The 25,751-nt window shown below is 38.9% G+C and overlaps 2 protein-coding genes across 2 annotated transcripts in view; both read right to left on the minus strand.

Moving 5' to 3' along the window:
• Window positions 1–581: 581 nt before the first annotated feature.
• LOC106910654 (solute carrier family 22 member 2-like) lies at window positions 582–9,707 on the minus strand. Its single transcript, XM_014977339.2, has 11 exons — window positions 8,376–9,707; window positions 7,435–7,538; window positions 7,188–7,342; window positions 6,127–6,295; window positions 5,722–5,836; window positions 5,544–5,644; window positions 4,598–4,812; window positions 3,293–3,401; window positions 3,109–3,221; window positions 2,735–2,834; window positions 582–850 (listed from the first exon to the last, which is right to left on the minus strand). Exons 1-11 carry the CDS (start codon window positions 8,775–8,777, stop codon window positions 757–759), a joined length of 1,677 nt encoding a protein of 558 aa, XP_014832825.2. The 5' UTR covers window positions 8,778–9,707; the 3' UTR covers window positions 582–756.
• A 113-nt stretch (window positions 9,708–9,820) lies between these two features.
• Window positions 9,821–25,751, minus strand: part of igf2r (insulin-like growth factor 2 receptor) — a 43,353-nt gene continuing 27,422 nt past the window's right edge. The window contains exons 31-51 of the mRNA XM_014986019.2: window positions 25,495–25,691; window positions 24,451–24,577; window positions 23,690–23,821; window positions 23,174–23,333; window positions 22,233–22,341; window positions 21,531–21,612; window positions 21,313–21,446; window positions 20,733–20,882; window positions 20,500–20,658; window positions 20,218–20,428; window positions 19,070–19,222; window positions 18,315–18,555; window positions 16,710–16,846; window positions 16,465–16,582; window positions 15,590–15,736; window positions 14,875–15,059; window positions 14,183–14,369; window positions 13,969–14,106; window positions 13,328–13,397; window positions 12,987–13,253; window positions 9,821–12,764 (exon numbers count right to left, since the gene is read on the minus strand). Of these exons, the coding sequence (XP_014841505.2) occupies window positions 12,642–12,764; window positions 12,987–13,253; window positions 13,328–13,397; window positions 13,969–14,106; window positions 14,183–14,369; window positions 14,875–15,059; window positions 15,590–15,736; window positions 16,465–16,582; window positions 16,710–16,846; window positions 18,315–18,555; window positions 19,070–19,222; window positions 20,218–20,428; window positions 20,500–20,658; window positions 20,733–20,882; window positions 21,313–21,446; window positions 21,531–21,612; window positions 22,233–22,341; window positions 23,174–23,333; window positions 23,690–23,821; window positions 24,451–24,577; window positions 25,495–25,691 (3,227 nt within the window). The 3' untranslated portion in view covers window positions 9,821–12,641. The remainder of the gene's footprint in view (window positions 12,765–12,986; window positions 13,254–13,327; window positions 13,398–13,968; window positions 14,107–14,182; window positions 14,370–14,874; window positions 15,060–15,589; window positions 15,737–16,464; window positions 16,583–16,709; window positions 16,847–18,314; window positions 18,556–19,069; window positions 19,223–20,217; window positions 20,429–20,499; window positions 20,659–20,732; window positions 20,883–21,312; window positions 21,447–21,530; window positions 21,613–22,232; window positions 22,342–23,173; window positions 23,334–23,689; window positions 23,822–24,450; window positions 24,578–25,494; window positions 25,692–25,751) is intronic.

Consider the following 25,751-nt stretch of genomic DNA (forward strand, 5'->3'; position numbering starts at 1 on the left):
CAGAATAAAGTCAAAACTTTCAAGAAAAATTTTGAAATGCTGAGAAAAATGTCAGAATTCAGCTTTAAAGTTAAAACACTGACAATAATGTGGAAATAAGGCAGAATGATGTAACTGCCGTGTTTAAGATGTTTATATCTAAAGCAGAAATAATTTCTCTCCTATTAAATCTTATTCTAAAAACATAAATCATATTTACATCAGGAATAATTGATAATTACTTTTTATACTTTTTTCTATTTCATTTTTAATCTTAAAATGGGAACGCAACAGCAGCAAAACTTCCTGATTGTTTTTTTCTTCTTCATAGAAATATAAGTAACTTTTCTCCACATAAACAGACCAGAAACAATATATAGACAATAAATTATGAAGGCGAGTTATTGTGAACTAATGAAGGTTCATAGACAATTTAGTTTGAACATGAAATCATGAAGTAAAAACTTCGATTTTCTGCCTCGATATGTTTCAGCTGCATGATTATCGCCCTCTGCTGGCTGAAAAGCATCACGTCAATTTTAAGCAGATTATTAAAATCACAAAAAAATTGTACCTCTGAACAAAAACGCTCAGCACTCCAGTTTATTTAGAATAAAACTCTTTAATAATTTAATACTGTAGCCAAACAGCAGAAAACATAAAAGCAGATTCATCTTAGCTCTAACTTCTGTGAATATGTGAATAGTACAGCAACAATATAAGGTTTTAATAAATCCAAACATATGAAAACAGAGTTGAGGAAGAGAAATAAATAAATCAGACAGCTGCTGGTTCTTTGCAGGACGACACGTTGCTGTTGGGCAGCAGGTTGGCCAGCTGCTGGGTCTGCAGCTTCGTCTTTTCCTTCACCCTGAACACAAACATCATGCACGGAAAAACCTTCGTTCACCGACAACTGCAACAACTAGCAAAAAAATCTGAAGCCGATTAGTTAATTTATAGGATAGAAAATCTAAATTTTAGCTTAGTTCGCTTCAGGAAGACAGATAATAAACACAACTTTTTAAATATTTTTCTAGATATGGTTAAAGATTGACAACAGAGATTGGGCCAGGCTAAGAAAAAATAAATAAAATAAATAACGAGAATTGCGAGAAGTCATAATATTGCGGAAATAAACTCGTACGAGAACAAAGTCATATTACAAGAATAAAGTCGAAATTAGGGCTGTTGTAAACGAATATTTTAGTAATCGAGTAATCTATCGATTATTCTTACGATTAATCGAGTAATCGGATAAAAAAAATTATAAAATGAAATATTGGTAAATCTGGCATAATACCGGTGTTACTATCAGATATCAATATCAGTCCAATTGTTCACATTTGAGCATCCCTAACAGTTGCTTTTTTGTAGTTTAGAAAACTAACCTGTAACAATAATAGCTCACTTTCTAAGTTAACCAGAAGAAAAGTTATAGAAAAATCTGAAATTATATTGAATTTAATAACAAAGAGGCAGGCTCACAAATATGCTTATAAAAAATGTCTACAATCCAGCTTTTAGTTTATGTATTCATCTTCAGTGAGTTTAATAGATTAATTAAACTCACCTTGCCACCTAACCTGTCACGCTTTGGGTTTGAAAATACGGGAAATGCCGCCTGGAGTGGGAGGAGAGGGCGAATGAACGAACATGGGGTGGAGGGGAGGAAATAGACCAGCGGACTGACGAACCGTTAGACCGGGGGACGAACACGGGGGGAAGCAATACGGGATATTTACGACACCTTCACTGGTCACACTCAGAAACTCATCTACCAGCCATGTACGATGCGCTCCGCCACCCGTTTCTTCAGACCGGGATATGAAATTTATTGTGCGGTTCGTCGGTAAAGCTACATTTACACGGTAAGCATCAGCTACTCAGCCGCCCGCCCTGTTCAGGCTATCCGCTCACCTCAGCGCTCTTCCCGCTGTTCGCTTTCAACCAGCAGCCCCGGAGGAGAAATGCTGCCGTACTCCAGGCATTCCCCCAGTCATTTTAAGGATGCTTATTGGTTCCCCAAAAACGATAAAAAGTCGGGCATTATCATCAATCAATAAAATCCCCAAGGGCCAATCTTGAAGATTGGACTTTATGCCGCTGAGACTTAGTTTTTGTCAACAACTCAGAGGCGGAAGTGAGAGCTCCGCGCAACGCAAATGAAGTCCCGGCCGGAACACGGTGCGCTAACTAATAAAACATAAATTAACGAAGCTTCGAGGCAGGTAAATTTTCCTCGAGGAATTTTAGTAATCGAGGTACTCGAATCATTCGAGGAATCGTTTCAGCCCTAGTCGAAATATAATGAAAACTCTGACAACAAAAAGGGAATTAAAGAGATGCTAAGACAATAAAAACACACATATTATTAGAATAAACTTGTATGAGAATAAAGTCATTATATTGTGAGTTTATTCTCATTTTGTAATATTACAACTTTTTTCTTGTACGACTTTATTTTATCTTTCCACATGTACTTTTATTTCTATCACTATTTCTTAGCCTGGCCCTAATACTCCGTTGTAAAAAAAAAAAGATTATTGTGGAAGTTTAGTTTCCTCTGTCAATCTTTTATTTTTCAGTAAAAAATAATGTCTCCCCCTGCTGGCTAGTAGATAAAATATTGGTTTAATTTTTAGACTCCGTTTCTTTTCTTCAGTTTGATTCTTTAATCTACATTCATGAATGAAACTGGACATTTAAAATATTCTCTTATTTTGTTAAGGTTTTTCTGTAGGATGCAGCTCACCTCTCAGGAAACTCGATATCGTCGATGGTGTCAGGCAGAGGCACACCTCTGGTTTCTGGAAGCAGGAGAACTAAACCACCAGCCACGAAGGCCAAGCATCCTGCAGAGCAAATTATAAACTCAGCTTTATAAACATGTTTACTTTTCATTTTTTTGTCACAACTCAAAGTTTCAGTTATTACTTAAAATGAGTACATAAAACAAGCTCCTCTTTTTTGCTGAAAAGTTACTTGTAATCAAGTTTTTTTTTATTTCAAGTGTACTAAAATATTTCCACTAGAAACTAGAGCAAAAATACTCAGAGCTTATGTTTTTGCATTATTGCTTTTTTCCTTAAGTTACACTGTTGGTTGTTTAAAAAACTAAGAGCATACCAAAAATGATGAGTGGGAGCTCAAGCCAGACGACGGCGAGTCTGTAGAGCAGGAAAGGAGCGACAATGCCCCCAACGTCACACAGAGTGGAACAAACCGACACGCCAAAGTTCCTAGAAAGACAACAAGTCTGAGATTTAAGATGCTTCTCAAGCGAAGCACACAAACAAAGAAAGAGTCTTACCGGACAAATGTTGGGTAGAGTTCAGTGTTTACGAAAACGACCATCTCAAAGGTCATGGTGATCCCCAGCCGACCAACGCAGGCCACCACGGTCTTAAACCAGAACATTCCTGAGAGTCGAGGAGAAATAAACTGTTAAAGTGCTGAAAAACCTGGAACAATACCTTTAGTTTTCACAGCTCATAGTCCGATATACTCAGTTTGATGAGGAATCAAAACTGCAACATTTGTTACATTTTCAGCATTTACATGTACATTTTCAGCTAGTTACGGTTAGCTATGCGTCAAACGAAGTTAACCCTATGAAAAACCTGTTAACCTCCTCGCCTGTGGGGGCGCTGCATCAAGAACCACTGAAGGAAACAAAACGAAAACTTCTCAATGTAAAACAAAATGGAGTGGCAACAGAGTTTAACGGATGTAGGATTTCTCTTTTGTCTTTGGTGAAAGACCACAAGCCATTTCTCCCACTAGAGCTAAACACACATTTGTTTTGGTTGTATTTACCCAGAATGCCTTGTGTTTTAGTTTACTTCCTGCTTTTGGAGCAGTCACATATGCATTCATATGCACCAGAGTTCACATCAACCGAACCGAACCGAGGTCTGTAGGCGGACCAGAGTTTGCTTTAGAGTCCGATTACACATTCACACTTCCCCAAACGAACCAGACTTTTTAGAGTTACCGTATTTTCCGCACTATAAGACGCACCGGATTATAAGGCGCACCATCAATGAAAGGCCTATTTTAAAACTTTTTTCATATATAAGGCGCACCGCATTATAAGGCGCATAGAATAGACGCTACAGTTGAGGTTGGAGTTACGTTATGCATCCACTAGATGGAGCTGCACTACAGGGAATATCAACAAAACAGTCCGACTCCGGTCGGTTAGGAGAGCCTCCTGCGATTGGGCCCGGGCGTGGCCGGACGATGGTCACCCTTCTCCGTTCGCGCACAGCATGTTCGTGGAGAAAGTGGTGCTAAATGACCTGATTATAGACGATCGGTAGGTAGATCAAACTTTATTAACAAACCAGCGTTCTGACAGCTATCCCAGCATGCACCGCACGTTTCTTCTTCTATGGGCGAAAATGAAGTCGGCGGCTGCTTACCGTAGTTGCTGGACCTGTTGTGGCTCAATGTTGGTCCATATGTAAGGCGCACCGGATTATAAGGCGCACTGTCGGCTTTTGAGGAAATTTAAAGTTTTTAGGTGCGCGATATAGTGCGGAAAATACGGTAAGTGAAAGCGAACCAAACAGGGCAGGTGAGAATGCTCCCTAGTTTCTCCTGAGAGCCTCACTGTCAGGAATGAAGGCTGTGATGAAGCAGGAGGCGCCGGCCACGATGTTGGCGGTGGCGAATGGGAGGCGTCGGCCGATTCGCTCGATGGTGAAGAGGATGAGGAAGGCGGCAGGGAACTCCACCAGGCCGGAGATCAGGAAGTCGATGTAGACGTTTCCTCCCAGAATTCCCAGCCGCATGATCAAACCCTGGTAGACGACTGCACTGGTGAACCTGGAGGCACCCAGACACAGAACGAGCCTTAGAAACGTATTTTTGGGATTAACGTAAAGATAGAAGCATTAAAGTACCCTAAGATTTTGAAACTGTGTCAAAATCAGGCTAAAATTAAATCCAGAAAGATTCTCTTCAGCCTGGGAATGAAAGGGTTAAAGTTTTGTTTTTATGTATGTATTTTGTTATAAGACAGATAATCTGTGAAAAGATTTATCTCTTCCACTCCTTACCTGAGCTGATATTTCTGTCTGAAGAAATGCAATACTCCTGGTCAAAAACAACCAATCAGAGCGAGCAAAAAGGTCATAATGCCATCAATCAACCTCATGTACTTGTTGCTAAATGTGCTACACTTACCCTTCCAGGAAAACTGTATATCTGCCCTAATGGGTGGCTATGCTAACTAGCCGTAGCATTTACAACAGGCTCTTCTGACAAGGAGAAACTGAATCAGCCATGATTGGCAGCGCTAAGACCCGCCTCCTGGCTCTGATTGGAGATGGCACAGGAGCTCAGTTTTTTCACATCTGTCTGATACATGTTCTTATAACAGTCAGTTTCAACGAATTATTGACTTAAAACAAGCTTCTATATCTGCCTGAAAAGTTAAGTTAGTTTTGTCTTGTTTCAAATTTACTAAGATATTTGAACTGAACAAACAAAACTTTTGTTTTTCAAAAACTTGGGTGAAACCAGCATTTGCATTGAGTTTTAAGAGAAAAGCTCACCAGTTGAAGCTGAGAATAAGTGTGTGTTTCCTCATTTTTGGAGTTCTGATCAGGTCCATGAAGGAGGCGGTGGAGGAATCAGCGTTATCATCCGACAGCGTCTGTAAAACACAAACATCCAGGCGTTTCACAAGCCGGGTTATCTGTGTCCAAACTGAGGAGGAGAGGTGAGTGTTACCTCGATCATCTTGGACAGAGTCTTCCTGTTTTCCTTCGCCATGTCTTTGGTGATCTTCACAGCTTTGGACTTCCTGTTCTGAGACAGCAGCCATCTTGGAGATTCAGGGATGAACCTTAGAAGTAAAAACAACAAAAAAATTCAGGATTCACAAATCCCAGTTTTTCACCTCATACAGATTATCTAAAATATGAGCTAATTCATAAATATTTTCAAGAAATTGTGCAGCATATTGAAGGCAAATCTGACTTTCTATTACTTGACACATCAAGTAAGGCTGAGGCAGCAGGGGAGTAGAAGTGAGAAATTCTGCCACCTGCACCAAAAGAAACAATTCTGACATTTTTCTTTGTTCGCTAAAGACGTTCACTGTTTCCTCATCAGTGAGGCATTCAGGCGTCTCACCAGTAGTAGGACAGGAAGAGGATGTAGGGGACGGTGATGACGACCTGCAGCCAGCGCCAGTCCGTGATGAAGTAGGCGAGCAAAGGGAGGATGAGGATGCCAACGCTGAAGAACATCTGGTAAATAACTCCTACTGTCCGTCTGAACTCCACACCAACGATCTCTGTGACTGATTTACAAACATTTGTTCTACAGATTTAATTTATTTTTATTTATGTAGAGCAATAATGACTTTATTAGAGCTGAAAAATCTCTTGATGTTTGTTGTACAGTTGGCCGATGTGTTCAATGGCATATTGTAAAGGAATAAAATGAGTAAATTTCCATCAAAAACTCATATTTTGAGATTAATCCCAGAAATGTTCTAGAAAAAAAATATTTTTGAGCTCCATAAGTTGAAAATTTACAGGGAAAAAAAAAAATCTAAATTTGAGATCTCAGAAATTTTCTACAATACATGGAAAGTTCTGAGTTTGAAAAGCTGAAAATTTGCTAGAAAAAAATTAGAAATTTTCAGATTAACCTCAGAAATTTTCTAGGAAAAAAAAATTCTGAGCTCCAAAAGTTGTAAATTTATTCTCAGCTTCCAAAGTCAAAAATTGTTTGCTTTTGGAAATTCCCTCATTTTTTTCTCACAAATTTTCAACTTGAAGTACAACTTTCCAAGTTTCTTTATGGTTTTTTCCTGTTTTTCCTACCAATTTTGTGACTTTTCATACTCAGAAATTTCCAACCTTTTTCTAAAAAAATTCTTAGACTAAATTAAATAATTTCTCAGTATTTTGGACTTAAAACTTTATCACAATATTTTGTGGTACTACTGTGATAATAAAAGTGATGATAAGAACAATTTGTATATGTATTTGTATCTGTGTGCCTGTTACTGTATATCACAGAGGTCATAGCATCACAAACAAATTCTGGACAGTTTTAATTGTTTTTAAACATCGTTAATTAGAATTTAATGTGACAACAATAAATCAAAATATTATCATGATAAGAAATGTATCACGATAACTGATAAACGATATGACTTGGATGTTAAATGAAAAGATTCTTACTGAGTACGTATCCCGCCACCCATCCTCCTTTCACTCCGAATCCGTACAGAGTCCTGAAAACCAGTAAGGAAATGTAGTTGGGAGCCACGGCCACCAGGATGCCGGCGATCCCGTTCAGCACGTTGGACATGAGGAAGCTCATTTTCCTCCCAAACCTGAGAGACACAAACATTTACTGGGAAATTATCCCAAACTTCGACATCGTCCTGCTGTTTAAACTCAATCAGAGCAGAGAAAGCAAACTGACCTGTCGGCCAGGTAACCGATGGCGATGCTGCCGATCAGGAAGCCAACGTTCAGCGTGGCCTGGTACAGATCCACCAGCCACCCGTCTGAACACACCAGGTCAAACTGGACACACATTCAGGGTGGAACATGAAATAATTTGAATTTTACTTGCATTAAACAGAATATCAACCTTTTAGTAATATCAGTCTTGGCTAAGATTCTCCTGCAAAATATATTTTTAACCTCAGTAGGATTTTCCTGGTGAAATAAAGGTTAATAAAAAAAATTAAAAATAAATAAGACTACAAACTTTTGGAAACCACAAAACCCCATTGCATTGATTTCAAAAATTTTAAAGAAAAAAAAAAAAGTTCTGAGCTTCAAAGATAAAAAACATTGGAAAAAAAACTTAAGTGGAAAAACACAAGGAACTTTTCTGAGTTTGAAAAATCAAAAAAAAATTGACTTTTCAAACTGAGAAATTTAAAAAGTTTTTTTTCCTCAAATATTTCTGAGATGAATTTCATAATTTCTGAGCTTTTTCCTGGAAAAGAAACTTTTCAAACTCAGAAATTTCCATATCTTTTTCTTAAAAATAATCTCAAAGTTGCTGAGTTGTTTTCTTGCAATTTTTTTATTTTTCAAACAGACATTTTTATTCGAAAATGTCTGGGATTCATCTTAAAATTGCTGAGTTTTTTCTTTTGGCAAATGTTCAACTTTTCAAACTCAAAAATTTCAGTCTTTTTCTAAAAATGAAATTTATTCTGTCTTAATAGTTTTGTCTTATTTCAAGTGTAAAAAATATTTACACTGGAAACTACACTAACTTGGTAACATTTTGTGTGTTGCAGTGAAAACCAATTTTCTCCTGCAAATTTTGCTCTGGCAGAAATTTTGATCCTTCAGCAAAAGCAATAAAACTAGATCATTTTTATTTTCAAACTCAGCTTCCCTCACCTCGGTGACGAAGGACTGCCTCCCGTCATAGTCGTACTCCCAGCCCTCGGTGCAGCCGGCCGTGGGGTTTGCGCCCCGCTCCGTCTCCCGTGGATCGCAGCTGCTTTCCGTCACATTCCAGTCCACTTCGTAGCGCAAACAGCTGCTGCGCTGCAGAACCCCGGAGATGTTGAGCAGCGGCGCCGTGAGGCTGCGACTCTCCTCCCGGCTCCATCCGCAGGCCTCCCTCCGCTGCACCGCCGTCGAGTCCCGGCACCAGTGATCCGGGGTGAAGCCCTGGAACACGATGCCCACGTACACGCCGGCCCACGGCATGGACACCATGCACAGCAGGGCGAAGATCCGCTTCTGGCAGCGCCCGAACTTCCCCGCTTCCTCCAAGATGTCGTCAAAAGTCGCCATGAGTTTTGCCTCCAAGCAGCTGATCTGTATGCCGGGCCTCTCTCTGCGCACCGACCATTCAAACTGCGGGCCCAGTTTGGCCCAGTTGGGTTTTTAACGGGACCAACTGGAGCAAAGGTCCACTGAAATGCGTCTGTTCTTCGCATGCTGTGCAGCAGAGCATGAAAAACATTTGATGTGATTTTTACAGACGTCAGACGAACAGTTAGAATTTGGCGCCAAGCCTGCATGAATTTCTCAAAGCTTCGTTAACATAATTGCATCTGATGGAGCAGCTTGATGCAACCAGTTAAAGTTTAAACACTGCACATATAAACCCGCTCCGGTCTGCATTAATTCAGACAAACTCGCATAAAACACTGAAAAGTGTTTCTATGGAACGAAATTGGGGTCATACAGTTTTTTCAAAAGAAGAAGAAAAAAAAAACAGGAAAAAAAGATTTGAAACTGAACAGAAGCTTGAAACTGGAAAAAAAGATTGGAAAGAGAAAAACAAAGATTTTACATTAAAATGTTATTTTGAAATTGAAAAGTTTGAAACTGAAAAACAGATTTTGAAATTGGAAAAGATACACTGAATAAAAAGATTTGAAGCGGGAAAAAAAAACATTTGACACTGAAAAGAAATTTGAACCTGAGAAATTATTTTGTAACTGAAAGAACACTGAAGCTGAAAAACAATTAAATTGAAGATTTGAAACTGAAAAACTTGTTCAAAACAAATTTTCAGTTTCCAATCTTTTTTTGAATTTCAAACATTTTTTTGTTTTTGTTTCAAATTTCTAAAATGCACTTCATGGCCCCAATTTAGCTCCATATAACCTAAAAAAGAAAACTTGATTCCAAAAATAGTTTTGGACATTTTTAACAGTTTTACATCCTTTTTACAGTTTTAAAACTTCTTCAGTTTCAAATAGATTTTTCTGGTGCACAAAATTTATCGCCCCAATATAGCTCCATACAAAGTTCAATAATGTAAGAAAAATCAAAGGAACATTTCATAAAAACTGTCATTAAGATGAGATGAAACTTCAACAACAGAGTGTAGAGCTCTTATTTATTCAAATAATGCATTATTCTTTACATCAATTTTTTGTTTTTAAATAAGAAAACTGAGAAAAAGCTGCAAACAGAAAACATAATTCAGACCAACTCAAACATAATGAACCCCATCAGTACCGAATCATCATCCCAGGGAATTTTTATGTCACCGCTTTCTCTTAACTTCAGATTTCAACCTGAAAGAGTTTCACAGATGAGAAAGTTCAGGAGAACGTTTAGGACAGAACAGTCTCATGCAGATAAGAAAAGGACGCAACAGAAAACAGGAAAAAGTTACAAAATTCCCAAAACAACAGTTCAAACCAGAATTCATCAACAAGTGATTGAACTGGGGCTGTTTTTTAATTTTACATTGATGTAACTTCAAATCAACAGTTTAATAATTTAAGTTCATCTTCGAAACCTTTGATAATCTGAAATCATGTTGAGGAAAACCCACACATCGTCTCTCTCTCCCAGGACTGAATCAGATTTTTAAAATGAGATATTTGATATAAATGATAAAAACAGGAGCGCTGACGGGTGTTTGCGGTTTGTTTTTGTTCAACTCATCCATAAACATACTGTTAGACTTTAAAAAACCTGACATAAAGGTTACCTACAGAAGCTTGAACACTCCAGTTAGTCCAATCCTAAAGAAATTTCTCTCATAATTTGCACTTAAAATATATATATTTTTGTCACACTCTTAGACTTTGTTCCAGTGTTTGTTACAGGAAGTGACAGAAAGTCTCAAATAGATTGTGTTTGGTAGATGATAGTAATAAATGCAGCTAACAATAAATTCTGTTTCTATTTATCAGGTTTTTTCAAGTGTTTTGAAGATCAAGAAGAATAATTTTTGTATTTTTAGAGGAGAAGATAAACTCCTTCTAGGGGCGTAGCAGTACATGTGATTGTCCCAAATCCCTCAAAGTTGGACAGAAAGAGCATAAAACTATGGAAAGCTGAGCTGGGAAAAAATGAAAATCCAATCTAAAGCTCTCCACACCAAAGCAATGCAAACATCACATCAGCTAATGGTGACAGATGTTTGTTTTATTTATTTTGAAACATTCAGAGCTTTTGGTAACCAATGGTTACAAAGGAGAGTATGTTGGGAGTATGGCAAGCCAAATGGTCATATAATCAAGCACTTTGCTATGCCTGGTTGTGTCTAACATTAGTAAACTTTTGATAAGTAACAAGGCTCCTAAATAAAGTTTGCTTTCTGTTTGAAATGAGGTTTTTGTCTCTAAACCCAGATCAACATGTGGTTTATATGTACTGCTACACCCACTTCCTGTTTCTGATTGCAAGTTGGACGCAGCAAAAAACACAAAATCTTACCAAGTATTCATGTCTAAACTCTAAAAAAAAAACTAAAAAAGATATAAGGGCTTGTTTTAGGTAAATAATTCCTTAATATTGATGAAAAAGTTCTAGTTCCATCGGTAGATTATATCTACAAGTGGATTTATGACACGGGAAAAATGTTATAAGTGAAACAATTTGCTAGTGGAAATAGCACCAATATTAATGAATTATTGACTCAAGCTCTCATCTTTATGATAAAGTTACATGCAAGTTAGTTAAGTCTTATTTCAAGTATACTGATGTATTTGTGCTAGAAATTAGACAAAACTTGGTCAGGTTTTGTGTTTTTGCAGTGACAACAAAATGAAGCAAAAGTTTTTGCATTAATTTCAGATCAGATTTAGATGTTCATTATCATTTATTTATTTATTTCTTTTTTAGCAAAATTGAAAAAAATTAGATTTGCAAAAAATATTAAAACTCTTGTTTGACCTGTGTTTTTAATTTTATCATTTTGTGGGAGTTGCTACTTTTCTTAAATTTAATGGCGTAATTTGGACAAAAAAAAAAGAGGATGTTTAAGAAAATATGAACTATTTTAAATCCTGGAATTACTCAAAACTAGAACATCTGAGCACTGATTAGTTGGCAAACCACGTTGCCCAAAGACTGTGTAAAGAACACTGCAGATTGGTTTTATCTCATACACCAAACAAATACTGATGCAAGTTAAATCCTGTATGTTTTTGGCCAAGTGTGAACTCTGACACTGAAAAATCTAAAACATATTGAAGCAGAAGCATCAGCAAGACCTGCAAACTAGAGTTGGGTTTATAACATAAAAGAGCAGGAAAAAAATCTAGTTTAGTGACTGAAATATGGCTTCCAATCTCCAGTTTCCCTTCAGTCGACCGTCCATTCCCACTTAAGGCCGTCGTACAGAAAATCAGTTAAATAATCATAAAATAAACTTTTGTGCCAAAGAGGTCGAGAAACAAAAACAAACAAAAAAAAAAAAACACGATCATCCATTTACAAAAACACCTGTTCAGCAGACAAAATCATCAAGGAAGGCATCAAACTTTCTTTTTAAGGGGAAAGAAAGAAAAAAACCTGCTCTGCTAGCAGCTGTAAACAGTGTCTTCGTCCCTTAACGTTTCACCAGCTTCCCAACACGTTCCTAAAGAAAAAACCTAACAAATGTTGTGCTGATTTCATCAAAGTGCTAAATTAATGGCACGACCTTATCCCAAACTGAAAAATAAAAATAAAGAGTTGTGGTTTTCTCACCGAGGAACGTGTGCAATCAGGGTTTAATTGAGAGACGCAGGTACTAAAGGCCTGAAGAACAGTTTTAAATAACGAACCTCTCAATAAATTAAAATCAACACCGGCAGTCCGAATCGGCCGAGACGAGGCGCAGCGGAGGGGAGAAAAAACGCAATCTGTTGGTTTCGCCGCTGCCGTCTTGGAGACATTCACTGAGAGAAGAGTTCAGGCGGTTCATCACACCCTGAGGAGATCCTCGTCACTGTCGTCGTCCTCACGCTTCCGGCTGCGAGGTTTGCTGCTCTTCCTCGCCCTGTCCGACTCCTCCAACAGGCCCACCAGGTCTTCATCACTCTCCTCCTGGAACAGAAAATAAAAACACGCCGTGAGGCTTTGGAGACGGTAAATTGTCTCAGAAATTGTTGTAAAAAACGATGTAATTCTTGTTTTAATATCTGTATCGGTTCCGACATTGAAAAAGAAAATCTAGATTGGGTATTGGTGATATGTGTCCAATCTATAAAGACAGATCTATTCATTCTAATTCTAAAAAACGACCAGTCGACTGGCGTGACCTCTGACCTGCAGGACGGCGCTGCGCTGAGTCCTGGACGCCGCCTGCGGTTTCAGCACTCTGACGCCCGGGACGCTCAGCACCTCGTCCTCGCTGTCGTCGTCCTGCTCGTCCAGAGAGAACGAGCGCAGCCCGTCCGTGTTCACCGGCTTGGTCCTGATGTGGCCGTTGCTATGGTTACTCCTCCCGCGGTGCGAGGAAGAAGACAGAGGAGCTTCCAGCTCCTCCATCAGCCACTCCATCTCCTCCTCACCGCCTTCCTCATCCGTGTTGACCTGCGGGTCAAAGGGCGGATTTAGCAGCAGCAAACTGAGAACTCCTGCGCTCTCTGAAGGCGGCCAGAACGAACCTTTGAATATTTATACGAGACTTGATTTCCTCTCTTGCAGCAGCCGGCGACCTTCTGCATCACAAGCTCCCTGAAAGGAGACGGGGAATGTTTGATGAGAGAGAAGAAACAAAACAGATTTTTTTCTTAGGCTGTTTTCACAGCTAAAACAGCCTCGTAATCAAATATTGCAACCAAAGTTGTAACGTTTGTTCAATTTTCATCTGGTACGGTTCGCTTTCACACCGTGTCAAACCAAACTGACTGAAAAAAAATGTTCCCCTCCACGCCTGAGGGGGCGCTGCATGAAAACCTCTGAAGAAGAAACTGAGCAAGACTTTGAAACATCAAAAATGTGCTGAGCTGACAGAGTTGAGCTGCGGTCTCTGGTCCGCTTGGCGTTCACATCAGCACTCGAACCGCACCAGAGTTCACTTCAACCAAACAGAGACTGAGGTTTGTAGGCGGACCAGTTTATGAGTTCAACTACACATTCACACCTACAGAACAGCGAATATTTAAAAAAACAATTTTTTTTTGTGTTAAAGATTCAGTGTTGGCTTTTAAATCCTCAGAGTATCTGTTTACATTTTCAATAAACCAACTGGATTTCCCAGACAAACGAACTGCAGGTCGATTAAGGCGGACTGAACAGGACTTACCGTCGTTCTCTTTTGTGCAGCAGATATCCCAGCAGACAGACGACCAGAACCACCAGCAGGAGGGTCAGCATTATTCCCAACGTCTGGCTGCGGCGGGAAGAATCGATGTCGCCGTCCGACGTCTGACGATCGACGGTTCTGCAGGAAATCGACCTCCGTTTGAGTAAAACCTCTAAAACCCTCAAAGGCGTGAGGTCGGGAGACGTTTACTCACATCAGCCCACACACGGCTTCTGTGTGCCACACAAACAGGTACTGGCAGTCGTCCGTCTCTCGCAGGAACTCCGGGATGCCGACGCCGACCGACGGGTTGCAGTAGAACGTAATGGTGGAGTAGACGGTTCTGTTCTCCTCGCCGTGGCACTTCGAGTCCGAGGGAACGAGAACGTCCAGGTTTCCTCCTGGAGACGCCAAGAAAAGGCCTTAGACCCGACATTTAAAGACTTTCTACAGCTTTGCTAATAACTTGTTTTTGTTTGCTTCATATGTTCGTCTAAAAGACCAAACGTCCCTCAGGATTTTCACGGACGTTTATAATTTAAATACTTCCTGACTCCGAGCCACAGTGAGGCGTTCATCTCTTCCTTTTCTAGTGGCTGTTCCAGTGTTTGAAGCAGATTAATCAAAGTGCTTCTAAAAGCCTTTTTTTCTTTTTACTTATCAGAACTTGAAATTCTTGGCAGCCTTCACTTAAAAACTCCTGAGTTTTGACACTTCAGATTATTGATTTGGGCCGGATTCAAAGTTGAACACCTTTATTTTAGATAAACTTTGCAAAGCTGAGCTTTAAAGAAGCTAATCACAATGCTAACAGGATTAGCATTTATGCTGCTGATCCAAATAAACTTGAGAGGAACCAGCTTTTCTACAACAATGCCCGGTTTTGGTGTTAGTCACATAAATTACCTTTGATGTAATACTTGGCCTTGTCAGAGGAGCCGATCTTGCGCCTGTAGTCTGCGTTCAGCTTCACCTGGCAGATGTTTGCGCCAAGGCACTTCGGCAGGGAGTTGTTGGTGATGCCGGACAGCTGGATGTGGTAGATGTAACGGTCGCCGTTGGTGCGGATGTCGCCAGACGCCTGATGCGCTCTGACAGAAATAAATAATTTCCACATTTAATGTTGGGCTGAAAGTTACGATTGTTTTAGAATTTAATTAATCAGATGAAAACAATTGGAACATTCTGCAGATTTTACATCTAATTCTATTTTAAACAATATTAGAAATTCATAAAAAGATGCAATAAACAATTTAATTCCTTTACTAAATAAGAAAATAAACATTTTATTGCAGAAAATAAAACACATTTCAGCATTCCTTTAGTCCACTTTTGGAAATACTTCAATTTAATTTATTTATATAGCACCAATTCACAGCAACTGTCGTGTTGAAGCACTTTATAAAAATAATTAAAATTACTATCATATTGATGTTCTAATGTGAAAATCTTTCTGCTTGGCTCATCTAAACAGTGTAAAGTTCTGTTGATTAGATTCACTAATTAATAATTGGATAGTAAAGATGCTTAATAAGAGATTTTTTTAAACAAAATTTGAACCAGATGAAGCTAAAACAGAAACACTACAGATGTTTTTATCTTTGTTCAGCTTTTGACTTACCTGCTGTAGAGTTCTCCCAGATTCAGACTGGTTCCGGTGTCGGGAACCTTTATCATTCCGTTCTCGATATGGACCTCCTGCTGCTTCACAGCGCAGGCCAGGCGAGTCTCCCAGCCAATCACGAACTCACAGGTCGCCGTGTCGACCCTGATCCACGCACAGAACAGAAACCGTCATGGAGGACTTTACAGTTCATATTTACAGTGAATAAAGGCGAAACTTCAGACATGGTGGGGAATATCAGGTGAAATTATATATTATATATGTTATAGGGCAAGGAAATTATTCAGTTTTAGTTCATAATAAACATCCTGAAAATGAAATACGAGATAAATCCTGAGCTAAAGAGGAGAGAGAGTTTATTTTATAATGTTCATAAACATTTTAATGCAAATGATTCAAGGAGTGAAGGAAGGAAGAAAAGAACGAAGTAAAAAAAGACATTTTACAGAAGAAAAGGAAACAAGGAAGGACATTAAATATTTTAGAGAAAAATAAGAGAAAAAACAAAGAAAAAGAAAAAAGGAGAAAAAGAGACAAAGGAAAAAAGAAAGAAAGCAATAAGGAAACCAATAAAGGAAGAAAGGACAGGAAACATTGACACAAAGAAAGGAGAGAATAAGAAAATAAGTCTGCGTGTGAGGAAGAGATGAAAGTCATGAAGGAGTGAAATATTTTCCAGATTTCTACAGATCTGGAAATTACTGCCTGCAGCATCACAGGTAGAAGCCAAGATATCACAACTGACTTGAACAAATCAGCCTCTTAATGTCCCAAAACATAAATATTTTCCTTTAGATCACGCCTTAGCGTGACGTGTCTGACAGTTTTCCAGGTAAAAGAAGAGTTTAAGATCCGTGTTTGCGGTGTTTTACCTGAGGAGTGACGGGTGACCCACAGTGGAGCCGCAGCTCAGCTGGATCACCGTTTTGGCCTTCAAACCGTTACCGCACACATCGTCTCCGTCTGAATAGTTCACGCTTATCTTTCCATCTGTGGAGGGAAGCAAACCTGATGAAGAGGCTTGACATTTACAAAACTTTAGAAAAACAGCTGAACCCGTGGCTCAAAAACTACTTTTAAAATGTTTCTGTTCAGGTATCGTCTGAACGTTTCCTACCAGTGTAGCCCATTTTCTGGGTGTAAGCCCAACCCAGGGTCTCCGTCTGTCCAGATTTGGAGTGTCGGCACACCGTCGCCCCCGTTGGACAGCTGGTCAGCCCACCATGGATTCCCTGACACAGGTTGAAGTAATACCTGCAGGAAGAGATCCACATTTATATCGTCAATGTTGCTAAATGCTCCATTAATCACTCAGACTTAAAACATTTAAAAATGTATTTTAAAAATCTAAGGACGTTAGCTTCAGCCGTTGTTTACATCTGGATTTACCGCTTCTGGCTTCTTCTGTTGTCTGCAAAATTATGACATAAAAATTTGACTGAAATGCGACATGACAGCTTGTGACTGGAGATGCTTTGAAAACTATCGGATATGATGTAGTTCTACATATGGAAATGGTACTAATTTATTTTTTTGTTGTGAAAAGATCAGAATCGGGCTGTTCAGACTGCCATGAAGAGTTTGGGTTCATAGGTCACAATCTCTTAGTTTGGCATTTAGAAGTACAACAACTGTTCAGTTAAAGCCAAGAGATTTCCTCCTGTAAGGTTTTAATTAATTAATTCTCCTTCCACTTAATTAAAATCTTTGAATTAATGTGTCATATGAAACACCAATAAATCTACTAAAGCTTCTAATTGTGACGAAATGTCGGGGTGGTGCGAACATTTTTCCAGATGAACTGGACCTCATCAGTGAGTCATTAAGTTCTGCAGAGGTCTGTTAATCACTCATCGGTTTAAAGCATAAATGTTAAAGCGGGCCGTGTCTGAAACCAGGGGTCACGTCAAGGTCACGGATGTCCTCAGATCGTCGTGAGACGTTTAAGATGTCACAGATTTCTCTCTATTTGATTAAAATTTCTAAAATTCAATAATATTTAACATCCTTTCACATTTTGAATTAAGCATGCAGCTGTTATGTTGAAGTTTTTTGGGCCACAAAAATAGCTACAGTGGGCCGGATTTTGCCCACAGGCCTTGAATTTGATACACGTGATCTAAAGCATGCAGGAAATACTAAATATATTATTTAGCTGAAAAGATTTTCGAATAAATATTTAAAGTTATGCAAAAATGAACTGCTTTAATGTTTCTGTTCTTCCGTTTGGGTCTTAACTGCTTTAAAAAAAAACAAATACTTTAAAAAAACAAAAAAACAAATACCCAGCCATTTTTGGGAATACATTAATATTTTGGGGTGTCTGGAAAATGAGCCATTTCAAAAACCTTCTGTCACCTAGCAACCCAGGCTGAGCTCCAGTGTGTTTGGTCAGCTGGTTTTACCACCGTATAACGGCTGCTGGAAAAGACGAGTGTTTTTTTGACTGACCATCCAGAAATCACTTGCTGCATTCTTGTTGGTTGTGCAGGAGGTTCCACTAATGCTTTTCAATGATGTAAGGTTGCATATCTGTGCATCTGTTTGTAGCCATTATCAGGTACAAAAGTAAACGTTGAGTTGGAGGAACTAAATTTTAATTATCTAAGAACGATTTTGTGCAAAACAATGTAACAAACATGCTTTGCAAGCATATCCTGACCTATTCATAGGTCAAATTTAAATACAAACACCTAAAAAGACGAAGGCATGACAAACTTACGAATATCCTTGGCTGGTGAACTTCCACGGCTTGGTGCGGGACGACATGGATCGCAGGTCGAACGTATGATGCTGGCTCACCAGTTTGCACTCCATCTTCGTTGGAGGACAGACGGCGCTGGTTTTCCACTCGAACGTGGCCAGGCAGCCGTTGGTCTCGGACAGCAGCTCCGGGGTGCCGTGGCCTGCAAAGTGTTCGCAGGTGAAGAGGATGGACGACTGACGCTTCGCGGAGGTTGGCACTGAAAGAGAAAACAGGAGAATTTTACATTTGAGACATGGTGTCTGGAAAAGAAGAACTCTGAACTTGGACTAGGCCGCTCTGATACGATCCCATTGTTCCTCTGAGTATTTCACTGCAGTAACTACAAAGGAAAGTGGTTGCATTGGATTTTATTTAGATGATCTCAAGCTAAGGGAGTTGAATACATTTGGATTTGCATATAAAAATCAAATTGGAAACGATGTGAAAACGAAGTGAAAAGAAAATGTTTTCTTTTCACTTCATGTTGACAAAAGGTGCAAAGATTTTAAATGCTTTTGTTTTTATAAAGTTTTGCTACACATTTACTGGTGTTAATTAGATCACATTTACAGATGTGGAATAGTTTTTGCTTCACCTGGTTCAAATTCTGTTAAAAATTAAATAAAAAAAATCTATTAAATAGTGCATTATGTGATTTGAAGATGTTTTATTTTTTGCAGCGTTAAAGAACGTCCCGACCTTTCCGGCGTTCGGGAGTGAAAAACTCTCACCTTCGCTGCATTGTCCAAACTTCCGGTCCTTGTCGTAGTTGGAAGTTGTGGCACACCACTTCTTGCCATCCGTACTTCCGTCTTTGGTGCATTCGCTGTACGACTTGTTCATGTAGGTGAACGGGAACACGCACGTCTCATTGTTGGTGGTCACTAAAGACACAAAAGCTGCTTCTTTAACTGGTTTCTGGCATTTTGATCATCATCAAGATATTTTGGGAATCCATCAATTTCTTTCACAAGTGCCTCACATCTCCAGATATCTCTGAGGCAGGTACATTTTCTCTCCACAAAAGAATGTAATCTGATGTTTCTGCTACAGTAGCGCTCAGCCTGCTGCAGGTAAAAGCAGTCTTAACACTTTCAGACAGTAAAATTCAGGCACTTCTAAACCATTTTCAAGATAAGCTGTCAAACTTTTCCAGCACTGCAGTTTGGAGATAAAAACAAAGAATTGAACTAAAAAAGACAGTTTTAATTCTTTAAAACTCACCTATTTGTTACTGTTAATAATAATGTCTTATGGCAGTTTTCTACATTCTATGAAGACAAAAATAAAGCAAAGTTTTATGTTTTGAAATGTCTCTTTCACACATGCACTAAACATCTGACTGGTCCAAGAAAAAAAACACAAATTTAACAAAAAATATTCTAATTACAATACAAATAATTGAGCAATTAGGAATAATAAATATTGTGTTAAGATAAACAAACACATTACATAAAGAAAGCTATTTAAAAAAATCTCTGAAAATATTTTCTGCCATTTGTAAATTGAATTAATTTTAGTAATTGACCTAAAAAAATGAAGGATTAATTGGATTTTAAAAACATTTGTTTGTTTTTATTAGGTGTATGAAAATATCTGGTTTCCACTGTAAATAATGTTTTCCAAATTAAATTGCACTTTATTATAAAACTGTGAAGTCTGGATATGAAAACTTTCAAGGATTTTATACAGAAATCAAGCACTTTAAAGGATTTTGAGCAGCTGAAATATGGATTTATAATACTAGAGTTTAAGTTTGTTTAGCTTTAATGCTGCACAACAATTCTTTAAAAAAATATTTTATAGTTTTTGGTTCTTTTTGTAAAAAATAGTTTATAAATCTATGATTTTGTGTCAAAGGACCAAAGCGTCTCCGTACTGGCTTGGCATGGATCTCCTCCTCCGTAGTGCATCAGCACCGCCTGGTTTTCGTGTTTGAAGTCCATCGTCATGGCTTTGCTGATGCCGAACGACGAAGCGGGCATCGTTGAACCAGAACCCGGAACCAGGCAGACCGCGCTCTGCTTGCAGCTTTTCTCCGCCACCGAGCCGCAGACGTTGATGTGATAGGTCCCGGAGGAGCCGCTCACCTGCAGAATAAAGGTGTTTATCTCTGAACCCAGGCAGACTGGAACTGGAACGTGAAGCCGCTGATCCTCACCTGGACTTCGCCGGAAAGAGATTTGAGATCAAACGTGAAATCCAGCTGCGAGTCTTTGAGCTGGCAGCCGCTGGTCTGAGTCGCATCTGGGCAGACGATGGGAGTCGCCCACTCAAACAGGTAGACGCAGCCCTGCAGCCTCAGCATCTGAGGGGAACCCTGGAGGAAAACATTCAGAGATTAAAGACGGGGAGGCAGGATGGGTCATTTCTGATGAGAGAGGCCAGACGGACCAGCTCCACGCCTTTCTGGCAGGTGAAGACGATGGTTGAACTGTAGTTCTGATGAGGATCTGCTGCACACCGGGTCGAGCTTTGGTAGGTGATGAACACTTCACCTGTTATGTTGTTCATCTGTGGGCCAGAGGTTGAGCGGCCGATATCCTTCAACAGACAGAATCACAGAAAATTAAAGCAAAAAAAAATAAAAATAAATAAGAGACAAAGCTAAACTTTAAAATGTCTAATTAACCCCTAAATTCAGTTGTATTTCTGTGTTTTTAACTCCAATTAACACTTAAAAAAAAAATCATAAAGCATAAATAAGTTGATGTTTTTTGGTGTCTGGAGAATGAGCTGCTTCAAAAACCTCAGAAATGTTGAGTCATGATGCACCATTTTATTATTTCTGACTATTTTAGTTTAATGTCTTGTGATTTTTTCAAGCTGAATAATAATGTGAATACAGAAACGAAGGCCGTTTTATCGGTGCACTCCCTCTTTACAGAGCTGAAAGATTTCTATAAATAAAGTGATGACAGAATGTGTGTTGATGATGCCGTATAAAAACCAGATCAGGTGCCAGATTTCTCACCACAGGTGGCCCGTTATCGGGGTCCAGGCAGACCGCAGCTCCAGGCGGGCAGGCGACGTCGGGGATGGGGTTCAAAGGCTCGCAGAGGTTCAGGTAAAAGTCAGGAGAGTTGTCGTTTTGGTCCACTTCATCATCTGATGGGACAGGAATGGAGAAGAAGACCGAGTTAAAGAGGCAAATAAATGAGTTAAATAGCAGGTAGAGCTGAGCAAACCCACCTGTAGCGGTGTAGTATCCAGTGCGGTGAATGAGAGGAGACAGGTCTATTAGAGAAGAGCCGTTGTGGACCGAACAGGTCACCTAGTGATTTAAATAAATCGTATAAAAAGAATTAAAATGAGAACACCGTCAGGCCCATTTCACAGCACAGCTGCATCCACCAAACCACTGCGATAAATCCCCACTTTAAACATTAAGTCCAGTGTTTGATGAATAATTTTCTAGGCAAGACTTGATAGAAAACAAACAGCCATAAAATCATCCAACCAACAGTCAATACTATTAAAATTTAATTGTATTTTTTTTATTTTAAACAGATCTGAAATAAGCTTGTCGTAATAAAAAATAAATCAAATGATGATTTGCATGATTTATTGTCCCTTTTCTACCAAAAGCTGGATGACAAAAGTCTTCATTACTTGGTCTCAAGTAGCCTTATTTTTTGACAGTTTAATTTACAGAGAATTAAGAATGTTTGTTGTTTTGTTTGTTTATTTTGGAGATTTAAAATTCCTTCCAGTTCCAACGTCAAATGTTTGCTAGAAATGAAAGTTTACTGAGCTTTGAGAATGACAGTTGAACTGTCATGACATCACCTCTGAATTATTTGAAAACAGTCTCAAAACAACAATATTATCTTTTAACACAACAACATATGGGACAATTTATCACCCAGAAAACCTAAACCATAAAACACGTACAGTTTGTTCACAAGCCAGCGCTGTGTGGACGGAGAAGAAGTGTGTGCAGGTTTCAGCGTTGGTGCTGATGAAGACCGGCTCCTCTGAGGTGGAGCTCATGTAGGAAGGCCTGAACAATCACACAGAGAGGGAAAAAATAAATGTTAATGGTTGCTATGAAAGTCTGTTTTAATATGCATGGTGTCAAGATAAAAAAAAGCCACCAGATCCCAGAGAAACAGGAAGTCATGGCTGCAACTTGAATTAATCCCAAAGGGAAATTAGATATATTTGGGACGAATATCTTCCAAGTATCGTCAAAGTCTTTGTGAATTGTGATGCATTGATGAATTTGTGAATAATTGAATCGTTGTGACGCCTCAATGTTTTTATCCAGCAATATGGCAGTAAGCTAACTTTGGCTCAACTCCGATAATAAAATAATGGGCTGTAAGTCTTAAGTCCAATTCAGACAAGGACTAAAACAATTAATCAGTTTAATCGTAATTAACTGTCAACTAATTTAGTAATCGATTTGTCATTAATTGGAGTAAACAGACTCAAAATAAGGCAATTTGCTGAAAAAAATCCAACATATTCAGAGCAGCCAAAACTGTTCAAAATAAATATACATTTTTGCATTTAAGATTAAAAAATCTTTGTCTGTGAACAAGTTTTACCCAAAACTCCTCAAGAGGCGTTTTTTCAGTTTCACCCAGTTCAAATCCACCAAAGAGAAGCAGTTATTGCATTTTAAGCACTAAAATGGTTGCCAAATTGTCTATTTTCATCTTTTAATATTTTTCTTATATTGTTTAAAAAAGGATTAAGCAGTTAAATGTGGTAGAATATGCCGATTTATTTTAAATCTAATTAATAATCAGATTAATCGATTATTTATTAGTTGCAGGTCTAATTCAGACAGAAAATCTACTAAAATTAAGGAGTAGCAGGAAAAATACCTGCAGATGAAATTGATGATGGTCTTGTGCTTCAGGCTGGGGTTTGCAGAGCAGGGACTTCCTCCTTCATACGTCAGCTCCAACACGTGATCTCTGTACGACAGCCTGGTGCTCGCTTCACCGCCGCTGACGGCCGTGTTCCCCCCCTTAATGCAGACGGCTGCACAGACAATTTAACATCAACACATCCTCGTATAAAACATTTACATTTTAAACATCTCCAGGCATTCCAGCGGTTATAATAAACTACTTTCATGTGCTGCAGGTTTGTGTTTCTAGTTGAAGAGTGGATAATAATTTCAGAGGGTTTTGATGTATTTGCACGCAGTGATGATGCAGAAAGTCTGTAAACGGTAACCAGGTGCGACCTGCAGGACATATTTTAATTGTACACCAGCTCCTGTGCTCCATCTGAGCACAGGAGACAATAAATAACCTCATTTCTTTACTTCCTTGTTAAAAATTAAAGTAATTCTCCGTCTCTCTGGCCGTTTAAGCGTTCAGTTCGACACATACCGGTTCGTGGACTGCATCCAGAGTTCGTCACTTCCCCACAGATGTTCAAGCGAAACATTCTCTGCGGTTGGTTGTGATCGTAGACGACATAATCTTCAGATTTCTTCAATGGATTCAGGTCAAATAAGTGACCTGGAGGAGGCAGAAATAATCAACATGGGAAAAATGTCAGGATCAAATCTAAAACAAGAACATTGTTGAAGTGAATTTCTTTTGAAACTCTGATAATATGTACAGTGGGAATGAACAAACTGACTTATCCAAAGCTTTTATTTCATGCTCATTTTGATAATCATGGCTTGCAGCTGATGAAAATTTTGGATTATCTAAGAATAATAAAAGAAGATATTTAACACAAAACGTCTGCCTGTGTGCTGTACAGCACAGATGGACCAGAGGCGACTTTTGCATGAATTATTGCAGTAATGCAGTTTGGCATGGAGGCTGCCTAAGCTCTACTGAAATTTGTGTTTATGGAAACAACAGGATGTTGATACTGGCAGAAAAGACGAAGAAGACAACAGGAAGTGGTCAGAGAAAGATGGATGACTTATGTGAACAAACTTATTCATATGTGATTTTAACTTAGTTTCTTATTTAATGGAAACCAAGCAGTTGTGAATTTTATTTTATTTTTTTACATTAGCTTAATATCAGCAAAGTTTTGTGCACATCTGTAATGGAAACTGCCTGTTTGCTGCACCGTTCTGATAACCTGAATTCTGAGTTTTCATTAGATTGGGCATCGTTTTTAGAATGACCTGTAGCGGGGTTGGTAACTCTGCAGTCGATGTGTTGGCTGGTGTTCAGAGGACAGGCGGCAGCCGTCGACCACAGGAAGGTGTAGACACAATCCTCTATCACCGAGATCAGGATGGGTCTGGAGTCCTGAGCGGGACACAAGAGTACAGCCAATGCTTTTTACTCCCCGTTTAGAAAACTGGAATAAAACATCAGCTGAGTATTTTGTTGGCAGAACCACTGAATGAATTAGGGCTTCAACTAATGATTAGTTTAGGAATTTATTAATCAAATAATCGGCACATTCAGCAATTTTTCATTTAACCACTCAAACCTTTATATACAATACTAGAAGTCCCATTAAAATGCAAATAATAATTCATTCTTTGAATAAGAAAAATAAACATTTTATAGCCTAAAATGCAGTGACAGCATTCCTTTAGTGAAAGCTTCATCATTTGTAGCTACAAAAATATATTCCTAATATTGACATGTGAAAACTCATTTTTTTATTAATTGTTTTCTTTTTTGAGCCAGATAAAACTAAATCTAGCACTCTGAGAGTTTAGAACATACATACAGAAAAGTAAAAAAAAAAAAATTCATTTTAAATGCAATATGCATATATTTTGTACCGTTTGGCTCTGAATATTTTGTTCTTTACACAAATGGCCTTTTTAAGTCTGTTTGCTCCAGTTAATTAATCAGTGACTAGATTAGTTGACACTTATTTCAATAGTCGATTAATCACAATTTATCTGATTAATCACGATTTATCAGATTAATCACGACTTATCCGATTAATCACGACTTATCCGATTAATCACAATTTATCCGATTAATCACGATTTATGCGAGTAAACGTTTCAGATGTAGAATAAATTTGCACATTTTAACCTACTGTGTATAAAATTAAAAATTCAGCATCATCTGGGGAATAAGTACGTTGAGTGGAGTTGCGCGTCCTTCGCAGCTTCTGGAGCCGTTAATCCCAAACAGATGCGATTTCTGTTTAATCTGAATAATGCCAGAGGTGTGTAGTTGGAGGCTGCAGCGGCTCTCACCACTTTGTCTTTGTCGCACTGGAGGCGGATGATGCTGCTCCGGTTGTTGCTGCCGTCCGGACAGCGATGGCCGCCGGTGTACTGCAGCTTGAGGATGCCTCTGTCCAGCTGAGGACCGGACGTCAGCTGCCCCAGACTCACATAGTCGCCCCCTTCCTTCAAGCAGGACGCTGCGCTGGACGGACACTTCCACGAGCCTGCAGGGTGACGTGCAAACCCTCAGTGTTTGACTTCTGGGTGTTTAGTGAACGTGCAAT

This window comes from Poecilia mexicana, unplaced genomic scaffold (genome assembly GCF_051168715.1).
Source record: "Poecilia mexicana isolate PSO_F unplaced genomic scaffold, ASM5116871v1 scaffold_21, whole genome shotgun sequence".
In the NCBI taxonomy this organism is placed as follows: domain Eukaryota; kingdom Metazoa; phylum Chordata; class Actinopteri; order Cyprinodontiformes; family Poeciliidae; genus Poecilia; species Poecilia mexicana.